This window comes from Pelobates fuscus, chromosome 9, assembly GCF_036172605.1.
Source record: "Pelobates fuscus isolate aPelFus1 chromosome 9, aPelFus1.pri, whole genome shotgun sequence".
In the NCBI taxonomy this organism is placed as follows: Eukaryota; Metazoa; Chordata; class Amphibia; order Anura; family Pelobatidae; genus Pelobates; species Pelobates fuscus.
In genome coordinates this window covers 149485679-149499591 of record NC_086325.1, presented here as the reverse complement: position 1 = coordinate 149499591, position 13913 = coordinate 149485679, and the positions used below count along the sequence as shown (strand labels likewise).

General features: G+C 34.5%; 1 protein-coding gene across 1 annotated transcript in view; it reads right to left on the bottom strand.

The window, feature by feature from the left end:
* The window catches only part of HAUS7 (HAUS augmin like complex subunit 7), a 29928-nt gene extending 17555 nt beyond the window's left edge, over nt 1-12373 (bottom strand). The window contains exons 1-2 of the mRNA XM_063432711.1: nt 12252-12373; nt 5613-5728 (exon numbers count right to left, since the gene is read on the bottom strand). Of these exons, the coding sequence (XP_063288781.1) occupies nt 5613-5728; nt 12252-12305 (170 nt within the window). The 5' untranslated portion in view covers nt 12306-12373. The remainder of the gene's footprint in view (nt 1-5612; nt 5729-12251) is intronic.
* Nucleotides 12374-13913: the final 1540 nt, after the last annotated feature.

The window sequence follows — 13913 nt, the reverse complement described above, 5'->3', positions numbered from 1 at the left end:
GGTACTCGGTCGGAGTACACTGAGCTCCGTTACATAAAGTAAAATCAAATAAAAAAATGAAGATAATGGTAGAGGATTGCTGATATTTTGAGTATAAATTAATCAGCTAATTGGGTTATACCCTCTTGGAGTGTCTGGTAAATGCAGTCTACAAGTGGCTGAAATAATAATCTAGCTTAAGTGAATAAGCCACTGAGCTGAAAAAAACAATAATCAAAGAAATCTCTCAAAGGGTTAAAACAAATATATGCGGGAAAATATAGTGCAACTGACAGAGTACTGTTAAAAATGTATTAGTACATGAAATTGTCAAAAAAGCACAAAAAATACAAATATAAAGACTACAATTAATGTAGTCTTAAAACTAATAAAATACGGTAGTCCAAGCATGAGAGTGCAAAAATAGAGATAGCATTAATACCAGGTAGAGTAAACTTTGGTCCGAAGATGTAAAAAACACTTCCTTGCCGGCCGGACTGAAGTGGATACGGACTTTCTCGTGCTAAGTAACACTGGATTTAAGCCGCGTGCGTTCCACTGCGGCTAGTGATGCGTTTCAGCTATGCTTTCTCTCAGGAACTGATGTGTAAAGATGCCGCCTTACGCGTTTCGTGATCTCAGATCACTTCATCAGAGGATGGCATCTTGAAATCTTCAATCTGTTTTATACCCTTTCAATTTAGTCGTTTTGAATTAACCCTTTGTAAGCTTGTAAAAAAACTGCAGTATAAAGTCTTCAACACATATATTTAAAATGCATTTAAGAATAAATCCATAATAGGAAGAAATAACAATTGGAATATTAAAAAGGCATAATTCTAATATTAAAAAATTAAAGATAAAAACGTTGTTGTATAAGCATATATAAAAAATATCATAGTGACTATTAATTGATAATTTTGTTTTTAAAAATACATATATAACAAAATATATTTGCAGCAGCTGGTAGAAAAGTTCAGCAGAAAGATATACATATAGATAATTAGTCTGTAATACACAATGTTACATATAATTTGCTAAAATGAGAGTTATGGAGAAAAAGTAACAAATAAAACAAAAAGTTACCATTTTAACCATTCTATTTGAACTAAAAACCTCAAATGGCATTTGTATGGATACTGATAAAAAGCTAATAGATCGTTCAATCGTTTGAAATAAACCCATTGTATGCTAAATATAGAATACTGCAATATGAGGTATTTTTTTAACACATATAATTTAAAATACAGCTTATAATTCATGATAAGAAGAAATAACAATTATAGTAATAAAAGGACATAATTCTAGTAATAAGAATAAAGATAAAAACATTGTTGCATAAGTATATATAAAAGTAAGATAGTAGCTATCATTTGATCATTTCGTTTTTTTTTTTGTTTTTTTTTAAAAAGCATACATAACAAAAGATGTTTGCAGTAGCCGGTAAAAAAGTTCAGCAGAGAGATATACATATAAAAATTCATCTATAACACATACTGTCAAATAATGAATAATAATTACAATTTTATGGATACTTATTCGCTAAAATGACAGTTACAAAGAAAAATAACAAATATAACGAATTTAACGAAAAAATAACATGTTAACCATTCTATTTAAAAAACCTCAGATGGCATTTATAGAGGTGCTAATAAAGAACTGATAGAGACTTTTTATGTGCTCAAACCAGTGTGATTAAAATTGATTGAATTTGATTAAATCAATATCTATTCATCATTTAATCTTTCCCTTTCTTTGAAGATCCCCACACCTGGGGAAATGGGAATAGACTTTCAATGTATATAAGAGTTATCATAAAATTATAATAATCTCCTTGAATTGTTCTTACTAAATACGTGTTTAGTAAATCAAAGAGGAACATATATATTTTTTAAAGAAAAAAATTATATATATATATATATATATATATATATATTTCGGTTATCTAACCAATCTACAGAAATATACGGTATAAAAAAAAGGGGGGATAAAAGAATGGTGATGATTCGTTTGAAATGATATTATGATAGTGTAAAAATTTAACTAATTATGATGTGGGATGGCTTGTCAACCAGCTATAGAAAAAATATAAAAATATATACCAGTAAAAAATAAAAATAGAAATTGGGAATTACAAAAAAGCATTAAGTTCAAAGTCAAAATTTAGACCAAATGGCTCTAGGCTATTGAGTTGAAAGATCCATTTGGCCTCATTTTTATCAAGGGCTTTTTCAAAGTCTCCTCCCCTCCAGTGTGGGTTGACTTTTTCAATGGCATAGGATTCTAGGCCTTCTGGATTCTTTGAATGGTGACTTGAAAAATGTCTTGAAAGGTTGTGTGTCATCAGTCCCTTCTTTATATTGCGGATGTCTGATCTTAAATTTTCTTTTTGTTCTGCCTATATAGTATTTCTTACAAGGGCATATTAAAAGGTAGATGACTCCAATGGAATTACAACTTAAATCTGAGTTGATTTTTGTAAGTTATCATTTACAGTTGCAAGAAAAAGTATGTGAATGGTTAACATGGTATTTTTTCGTTAAATTCGTTATATTTGTTATTTTTCTTTGTAACTGTCATTTTAGCGAACAAGTATCCATAAAATTGTAATTATTATTCATTATTTGACAGTATGTGTTATAGATGAATTTTTATATGTATATCTCTCTGCTGAACCTTTTTACCGGCTACTGCAAACATCTTGTTATGTATGCTTTAAAAAAAAAAAAAAAAAAAAAAACGAAATGATCAAATGATAGCTACTATCTTACTTTTATATATACTTATGCAACAATGGTTTTATCTTTATTCTTATTACTAGAATTATGTCCTTTTATTACTATAATTGTTATTTCTTCTTATCATGAATTATAAGCTGTATTTTAAATTATATGTGTTAAAAAAGACCTCATATTGCAGTATTCTATATTTAGCATACAATGGGTTAATTTCAAACGATTGAACGATCTATTAGCATTTTTATCAGTATCCCTACAAATGCCATTTGAGGTTTTTAGTTCAAATAGAATGGTTAAAATGGTAACTTTTTATTTGTTACTTTTCTCTATAACTCTCATTGTAGCAAATTACATGTAACATTGTGTATTACAGACTAATTATCTATATGTATATCTTTCTGCTGAACTTTTCTACCAGCTGCTGCAAATATATTTCGTTATATATGTATTTTTAAAAACAAAATTATCAATTAATAGTCACTATGATATTTTTTATATATGCTTATACAACAACGTTTTTATCTTTAATTTTTTAATATTAGAATTATGCTTTAATATTCCAATTGTTATTTCTTCCTATTATGGATTTATTCTTAAATGCATTTTAAATATATGTGTTGAAGACTTTATACTGCAGTTTTTTACAAGCTTACAAAGGGTTAATTCAAAACGACTAAATTGAAAGGGTATAAAACAGATTGAAGATTTCAAGATGCCATCCTCTGATGAAGTGATCTGAGATCACGAAACGCGTAAGGCGGCATCTTTACACATCAGTTCCTGAGAGAAAGCATAGCTGAAACGCATCACTAGCCGCAGTGGAACGCACGCGGTATTCACTTCAGTCCGGCCGGCAAGGAAGTGGTTTTTACATCTTCGGACCAAAGTTTGCTCTACCTGGTATTAATGCCATCTCTATTTTTGCACTCTCATGCTTGGACTACCGTATTTTATTAGTTTTAAGACTACATTAATTGTAGTCTTTATATTTGTATTTTTTTGTGCTTTTTTTGACAATTTCATGTACTAATACATTTTTAACAGTACTCTGTCAGTTGCACTATATTTTCCCACATATATTTATGTTTTAACCCTGTGAGAGATTTCTTTGATTATTGTTTTTTTCAGCTCAGTGGCTTATTCACTTAAGCTAGATTATTATTTCAGCCACTTGTAGACTGCATTTACCAGACACTCCAAGAGGGTATAACCCAATTAGCTGATTAATTTATACTCAAAATATCAGCAATTCTCTACCATTATCTTCATTTTTTATTTGATTTTACTTTATATTTTATATTTTTTATTAGATTTTATTTTTTATTTTTCCTGTTTATTTTTTATATTTTTCTCTTTTTTCTTTTGTGTGCCTTTCCACTGAGTCCTGTATGTATTATTGATTTATTTCAATAAGCTGTTGTAATTTGGTCACTAGTATAAAGATTGGTGGAGATTGTATTGAGATGGTCATCTGGTTTCCACCAAGATACGGTTAGCTGCAATTTCTGAATTAAAGGGAAACAAACTTGTTTTCCTGGCACTGTAGCTTCCCCTTCTGTCAAGGCCCACAACCTAAACCCTTCTGTCACTTACTTGGGTCCAGCGCCGATGTCCCTCAGCGCTGACTCCGCTCTGCCCATGCTCCTCCCCCACAGACCTAATGTGCATGTGTGGCAATGGTCGTGCTTGCATTAGGATCTCCCCATAGGAAAGCATTATTAAATGCTTCCCTATGGAGATTCCGGCGATGCATAGCGTGAGAACGTCCAGCGTTGTTTAGACGACCAAAAGTCATCAGCCGACAGCCACTAGAGGAGGACTTAGCCCTGCAAGGTAATTATTGCAGTTTATAAAAACTGCAATAATTATATGCTCAGGGTTAAGGGTGATGAGAATTGGCACCCAGACCACTTCAATGAGTTGAAGTGATCTGGATGCCTACAGTGTCCCTTTAAGGGCTTGTGATCTCACACTAACAATGAAGTAGTTTGAATTCCTTTTCTCAAGGTTTGTGACTTAACATTCCCTGACAATACTTCAAATAGATCTATCTGAGTATAATGGGAGGATAGTGGATCTACCACCTTATACATTGTAAACAAGAAGCCATGTATAATCTGTATGTGCTTTGTTTAAACTCCAGAATGGTTAAACTGAGACATTTTACTTCTGCCATTTGTATAAATTCTGCATATTCGTTCATTCATCTGCCTGAATCCCAGTTCTCTGTGGTAGTGACTAGTTTTAAAGCTGCCATGGGAGATCATCACCTCCAGGGAGTTACATTTACCATCTTCAATATACTCTTTGCTAGACAACATTGATAATATATTATATGCATTTTACCTTGGCCACTTTCCTGATGTAATATTGCACAGAGAACCCATGCCCCTGCAAGCTCATTTATCCAAAACTGAACTTCATGCCAGGAGGAACAGCTTTCAAAGCAGAGCCTAATCGATTGTATATGTACTCTGACCAAGGACAATTCATATGTATGGAGAAATAATGTCTATGTAGATGTCCCCAACATTACTATTCGTAGAACAGATGACAATTCTCCAACTCCAATGGTTAGGGCTAGGTTTTGCCATTATGGTCTCGATTTAATAAGCATTCCAATTTGTTTTTTTCTACAGAAGTCAACATTCAAGTCTATGAATGGTTTTTGCACATAAATCATTTGTGTATTTTTTACTCACAGAATTGAAATAATGTCTTATTAAACAGAGACCTATATTGGCAACAGACCTCTGATCACATAAATCCTTAGCAAAGGCAATGGAATAAAATGTGCAATGGATAGCCTTCAGCCTCCTGGAGTGTAGCAGTGTTTCACATTATATTTATGTGATAAGTTGGAAAAATAGATATTGGAAAGCAGAGAGATATTACCTTGTGCATATCCACTCCAAGATGTCCAGGCGATGAGCAGAAGGAGTGCAAAGCAAGTCATACATATTCTGCGGCTCTGTCAGATAAATACCCTCCAGACATGGGCATGACATAACCTGCAGGAGCAGAACAAAGAACATAAGAAACAAAAGAAAACCTGTTAAAAAACACACAAATAGCAGGGACAGAAGGACATTTAAAATACCGAAAAATGGGTTACAGAGTTCATACACGTCTACATTGCACTCATGATGGTGTTACTCAGTCCTTATTTGTATTATGGAGCATGTATTCCTGACCCTATAGAGTAAAAAAAAAAAAAAAAAATCACCAACTAGCCCCACCCCCCCTCACTCCCGAATATAGTAAAATCTTACTTTTATTGCAGTCTGCTGCTGCTGGCTGAGCATACAGTGGCTCCATTCTTGTGAGTTAGAATTCGTTAGAACATCATTTGGAAAATATAATAAGAAGTATAGGCTATATTGCACTATTATTTGCTATTTTTTTTCTCCTAGGCTTTATTATAGGAATGTACCTATGTAAAGAATCATCTTATAAGTGCATGTAAGATACTCCACCTTATTTTCTTGTTTGTGTGCATCTGATCTGCCTGCTTGGCTGACATCATAAGAAGTGTTGATCTAAGCCAATCACAATACTTTCCTATAGGAAAGCATTGGATTGGCTGAGAAGGTCAAGGAAGCAGTTCAGTAGAGCCAGCACAAGCCAAACAGACTTCACCAATCAGCATCTCCTCATAGAGATATATTGAATCAATGCATCTCAATGAGGACATTTTAGTGTTTCCATGCAGAGGGTGGAGACACTGAGTGGCAGTGCTGCACAGTCACTGCAATAGGAAACACCTCTAGCAGCTAAGGAGTGGCCAGTGGAGGTATCCCTAGGATGCAATGTAAACACTGCATTTTCTCTGAAAAGACAGTGTTTACAGCAAAAAGCCTGAAGAGAAGATTCTACTCACCAGAACGCAAACAATAAGCTGTAGTTGTTCTGGAGACTATAGTGTCCCTTTAATTTTTAAAGCGGACATTTTAAAGTTTAAAATAAAATAAAAAGGTTGCTCACCATTCGTTTGCCACTCCTCCCAAGTTGAGATTATAAGTGATATCAGCCAAATCATGTTTTTCAGCAGCCTATGCCTGCATGTATCGGACAATACGTAAAGATAGCACTTCTAAATTATTATAAATGGCAGACTTGCCATATTGCCTCTGCTATTCAATCACCAGATGCAACACACATACCCATTCATCAGAACCAGACTGAATGAGATCCCCAAGTACCTGTCCAGGCAAACATGGGGCTGGGGGGGATCTTCCAACCCTAAAAAAAACCATGCCAGCATGCATGAGGTAGTCCTTCTAATACCCACAATGCAACAGTCCGGTCAGTGGGCAGCCGTGCCCCCTCATTCTCTATTCACTGTATAATACACTATATTATTCCATATTATTTCAGCAGGGAGGGGGTTGCCCCTCTAACCCCCACAATGCAACATTTTAACTGTCAGTGTGTAGCCCTGCCCTCTCATTATCTAATCACTTTATAATACACTATATTATTACATCTTATTTCTGTACAATACACTATATTAATCCATATTATCACTGTATAATACACTATAGTATTCATTATTATTTCGGTATTATACACTATATTACTCCATATTATTCCAGTATTATACACTATATTACTCCATATAATTTCTGTATAATACACTGTATTCCATATTATTTCTGTATTATACACTATATTACTCCATATTATCACTGTATAATACACTATATTAATCCATATTATTCCAGTATTATACACTATATTACTCCATATAATTCCAGTATTATACACTATATTACTCCATATAATTCCAGTATTATACACTATATTACTCCATATAATTTCTGTATAATACACTGTATTCCATATTATTTCTGTATAATACACTGTATTAATCCATATTACCACTGTATTATACACTATATTACTCGATATTATTTCTGTATAATACACTATATTAATCCATATTATTTCTGTATTATACACTATATTACTCCATATTATTTCTGTATAATACACTGTATTCCATATTATTTCTGTATAATACACTATATTAATCCATATTATTTCTGTATTATACACTATATTACTCCATATTATTTCTGTATAATACACTATATTACTCCATATTATTTCTGTATTATACACTATATTACTCCATATTATTTCTGTATTATACACTATATTAATCCATATTATTCCAGTATTATACACTATATTACTCCATATAATTCCAGTATTATACACTATATTACTCCATATAATGTCTGTATAATACACTGTATTCCATATTATTTCTGTATAATACACTGTATTAATCCATATTACCACTGTATTATACACTATATTACTCGATATTATTTCTGTATAATACACGATATTACTCCATATTATTTCTGTATAATACACTATATTAATCAATATTATTTCTGTATAATACACTGTATTAGGGTGCACCGAAATTCCAGCGGCCGAAAGTATCGGCCGAAAATGGACCTAATCCATTTCGGCCGATATTGGCAAATATCGGCAGAAAATAGGGCGGCCAGGCTGGCGGGCGCGCGAGGGAGCACTCTCCCCCGAGTGCTTCCTCTTCAGCTCCCTCGCGCACCGCACTGATACCGGAGCCGGAAGATGACGTCATCTTCCGGCGCTGGTATCAGTACGCGGCGCGCGAGGGAGCTGAAGAGGAAGCACTCGGGGGAGAGTGCTCCCTCGCGCGCGCGCCAGCCTGCCTGCCCGCCGGGTGACCGGCCCCCCAGGAGCCCAGCAGCACCACTGGACCCCAGGGAATCCCCTCAGCACTCCAAAAGGTAAGGAGGCTGAGGGGGGTTAAATAAAAAAAAATGTGTCTGTGAGTGTTACTGTGTGTGTTAGTGTTACTGTGAGTGTCTGTTGAGTGTGTGTCTGCTAGTGAGTGTCAGTGAGTGTGTTACAATGTGTGTCTGTTACTGAGTGTGTTTGTGTTAGTGAGTCTGTTTGATGTCTGTTAGTGAGTGTTTGTCAGTGAGAGTATGTTTTGTGAGTGTGTATGTATGTCTGTCGCTGAGTGTGTCTCTGTCAGTAAATGTGTGTGTCTGTTAGCTAGTGTGTATGCATCTGTTCGTGAGAGTGTGTGTGTGTGTCTTCAGCGCCGGACTCCCTTGGCGCTGGGGATCCCTCCGCCGCTCAGCTCCGAATGCGCATGCACGGCAAGAGCCGTGCGCGCATTCAAACCGCCCATAGGAAAGCATTACTCAATGCTTTCCTATGGACGTTCAGTGTCTTAGAATCGCGGAAGCTCCTCTAGCGGCTGTCAGTGAGACAGCCGCTAGACGCTGGATTAACCCTCAGTGAAACATAGCAGTTTCGCTGAAACTGCTATGCTTTCAGCTGCAGGGTTAAAACTAGAGGGACCTGACACCCAGACCACTTCATTGAGCTGATGTGATCTGGGTGTCTGTAGTGGTCCTTTGTGTGTGCATCAGCATGCACTGGTGTACATACCGCGGCGGTCGCAGCCCTGCGACCAGGTGCCCGCCGCCATGTTTTGCGGCCCCGGCCTGCGCAGAGTAAGCGTGCAGAGTAAGCGTGGGGGGGGGGGGGTACGGATCAATTTTCGCACCGGGGCCCCATTGGTCATGTGTACGCCACTGCTCACCATCCACCCTGGTACCGCTGTGAGAAGACCGCACACTGCCGCCGCGCAACCTTCTAACCGGAAGTGCCAGACGTGCCGTGAGAGCAGTGGGGCAACCTGCTGTAAAACTACCCACATCGTGTATACAGAAAAAGAAATACACTTTAAGAAAACCTATCCTACTGCAAACATAGCCACATCCATTTATTAATTATATTCTGCACGTGCCAATCTGCCCAAAGTGCTTTCGTCAAGTCCCTAGTCCACATTTCTAAATCTTTATTATTAATAAATATTATTGGTATGGTATTCAATTAAAGATAGATATATATATATTATTCAGTCATATATAGCAAACAGGGTTAACAGATTTTTATTTATATTGTTTTTTTTAAAGCTATTTTCTGTCCAATTTTGGTGTGTTGCTCTCAATAAGTGTGGTTATTTATTTTATTGGCTTGTAGTTTTTCATATTTGATTTATTAAATTCATGAAAGAATTATATTAATAAAATCATAGAAAAAAAAAAGTATTTTAAAAGTATTTGGGCAAAAAGGCAGTTTCGGTTTTCGGTCAAGGGCATCCTGAATTTTCGGTTTCGGCCCTGAATTTTCATTTCGGTGCACCCCTACACTGTATTAATCCATATTATTTCAGTATTATACACTATATTAATCCATATTATTTCTGCATTATACACTGTATTATTATTATTCCATATTATAATTATTATTATTATTATTGCTATTGCCAGGCTCGGTGTGTATATTATTCCATATTATTTCTGTATTATACACTGTATTATTATGATTTCATATTATACGATATTATAATTATTATTACAGCTATTTCCAGGTTCAGTGTGTATATTACTCCATATTATTCCTGTATTATTATTATTCCATATTATTTCTGTATTATTATTATTCCATATTATACGATATTATAATTATTATTATTGCTATTGCCAGGCTCAGTGTGTATATTATTCCTGTATTATACACTGTATTATTATTATTCCATATTATTTCTGTATTATACACTGTATTATTATTATTCCATATTATACGATATTATAATTATAATAATAATAATAATTATTATTATTATTATAGCTATTGCCAGGCTCAGTGTGTATATTACTCCATATTATTCCTGTATTATACACTGTATTATTATTATTCCATATTATACGATATTATAATTATTATTATTATTATTATTATTGCTATTGCCAGGCTCGGTGTGTATATTATTCCATATTATTTCTGTATTATACACTGTATTATTATGATTTCATATTATACGATATTATAATTATTATTACAGCTATTTCCAGGCTCAGTGTGTATATTACTCCATATTATTCCTGTATTATATACTGTATTATTATTATACGATATTATAATAATTATTATTATTATTATTGCTATTGCCAGGCTCAGTGTGTATATTATTTCTGTATTATACACTGTATTATTATGATTCCATATTATAATTATTATTATTGCTATTGCCAGGCTCAGTGTGTATATTATTCCATATTATTTCTGTATTATTATGATTCCATATTATACGATATTATAATTATTATTATTGCTATTGCCAGGCTCAGTGTGTATATTATTCCATATTATTCCTGTATTATACACTGTATTATTATTATTCCATATTATACGATATTATAATAATTATTATTATTATTGCTATTGCCAGGCTCAGTGTGTATATTATTCCATATTATTTCTGTATTATACACTGTATTATTATGATTCCATATTATAATTATTATTATTGCCAGGCTCAGTGTGTATATTATTCCTGTATTATACACTGTATTATTATGATTCCATATTATAATAATTATTATTATTGCTATTGCCAAGCTCAGTGTGTATATTATTCCTGTATTATACACTGTATTATTATGATTCCATATTATACGATATTATAATAATAATTATTATTATTGCTATTGCCAGGCTCAGTGTGTATATTATTCCATATTATTTCTGTATTATACACTGTATTATTATGATTCCATATTATGCGATATTATAATTATAATAATTATTATTATTATTATTGCTATTGCCAGGCTCAGTGTGTATATTACTCCATATTATTCCTGTATTATACACTGTATTATTATTATTCCATATTATTCCAGTATTATACACTGTATTATTATTATTCAATATTATTCCTGTATTATACACTGTATTATTATTCCATATTATTCCTGTATTATACACTGTATTATTATTCCATATTATTCCTGTATTATACACTGTATTATTATTATTCCATATTATTTCTGTATTATACACTGTATTATTATTATTCCATATTATACGATATTATAATTATCATTATTATTGCTATTGCCAGGCTCAGTGTGTATATTATTCCTGTATTATACACTATATCAGGCATAGGCAACCTTCGGCACTCCAGATGTTTTGGACTACACCTCCCATGATGCTTTGCCAGCATTATGGGTGTAAGAGCATTATGGGGGATGTAGTCCACAACATCTGGAGTGCCGAAGGTTGCCTATCCCTGCACTATATTATTATTATCATTATTATTGCTATTGCCAGGCTCAGTGTGTATATTATTCCTGTATTATACACTATTATTATTATTATTATCATTATTATTGCTATTGCCAGGCTCAGTGTGTATATTGCGGCTGCAGTGACAGTTATCCTCTAACACTCTTACTGGTTAACCTCTGACACTCTGTGGCCACGGACTACATTTCCCATGATGCTCAGCCATTGAATGAGCTGCCAGAGGTTTATGGGTAATGTAGTCCGGCGGAGCTACACGGTGCTCGGCGGGTCGGTCAGTGCTCGGTTAGGTCTGTCACCAGGTAACGAGAAGCAGCCGGTTTCTCCGGCAGACAGCGGGCGCCACGGGCAGCCGATACCCACCTTTAACCGATGATACAGATCCGCAGCTTTCCTGTACTCCATTACTCCCGCCATTCCTCCGCCTCTTCACAACAGACAGCTTATTAGCGCAGAAACCCAGAGCAGCGTTCCTATTGGCCGACAGCATCAACAGTCCTGCTCTCTGATTGGAAGGGTGTGTGTGGGCCAGAGCTGCCTGTCAGGCACGCTGATTGGCTGTAATAATGTAAGCGCTATGTATGCTGCGTTGTCATTGGTCCGCCAACTTCACCCGTTTTGATTGGCTCAATCGCTCTGTTCCTGTTAAATATGTTATTACAGTGACTAATAAAATATAAATTCAAATACAAAATGATGTTCTGTGCAGGAGTCATTCTCACAGTCTGTCTGTGTTTCTATGTAATCCACAGTCAATGCATGTACAAGGACCACTATTTTGCATAAAACACAAATAATAAAATAAATAAACAATAATATTAAACACATACTTTGCAGGTGACAGTAAAGCAGAGCTGTCAATTTTTAGTAAATTCATGAAAATAAATTCTTTACAAATTACTGATCAAGACTGTATTTAATAACACTTACAATGAGATAATAATAATAATAATAATAATAATAATAATAATAATAATAATAATAATAACAACAAAGTATTTAACCAGGAAAGGTACATTCAGATTACTCTGGTTTACAAGTTCGTCCTGGGGATGTTACCTTAGCCCAACATCCAGGGGTTGTTACTACAAAATGCAAAGATATCATAAGAGAAAGTAGAGTCTACTCTGTCTGATGGTAAAGCCTAAAGGGATTCTATTGTGTTAGGAATACAAATATGTACAAATATGTATTCCTAACACTATACCCCTCCACCCCCCTATAATTCAAAGAATGTGTACTTTCTTTTTCCTGTGACTGTATGTGTATTTTTTAATCTCTAAAATATAATATTTTCCTGTATCCATACAGGTGGACAGTGCAGGACCTCTGATGCATGTACCAATATGGCAAATGAGTTCTACTTGTTATCTGTGCTTAGGATAAGTGCAAGATAATGCATCCTGGACTTAAAAACCCAAGGGCAGAGTACAGAATATTTGATAGAGTCCTAACCTCAACATCTGAGGAAAGGGATTTAGGGGTAATTATTTCAGATGACTTAAAGGTAGGCAGACAATGTAATAGAGCAGCAGGAAATGCTAGCAGAATGCTTGGTTGTATAGGGAGAGGTATTAGCAGTAGAAAGAGGGAAGTGCTCATGCCATTGTACAGAACACTGGTGAGACCTCACTTGGAGTATTGTACGCAGTACTGGAGACCGTATCTTAAGAAGGATATTGATACCTTAGAGAGAGTTCAGAGAAGGGCTACTAAACTGGTTCATGGATTGCAGGATAAAACTTACCAGGAAAGTTAAAACGATCTTAACATGTATAGCTTGGAGGAAAGATGAGACAGGGGGGATATGATAGAAACATTTAAATACATAAAGGGAATCAACACAGTAGAGACTATATTTAAAAGAAGAAAAGCTACCACAACAAGAGGGCCTAGTCTTAAATTAGAGGGGCAAAGGTTTAAAAATAATATCAGTAAGTATTACTTTACTGAGAGGGTAGTGGACACATGGAATAGCCTTCCAGGTGAAGTGGTAGAGGTTAACACAGTGAGCAAGTTTAAGCA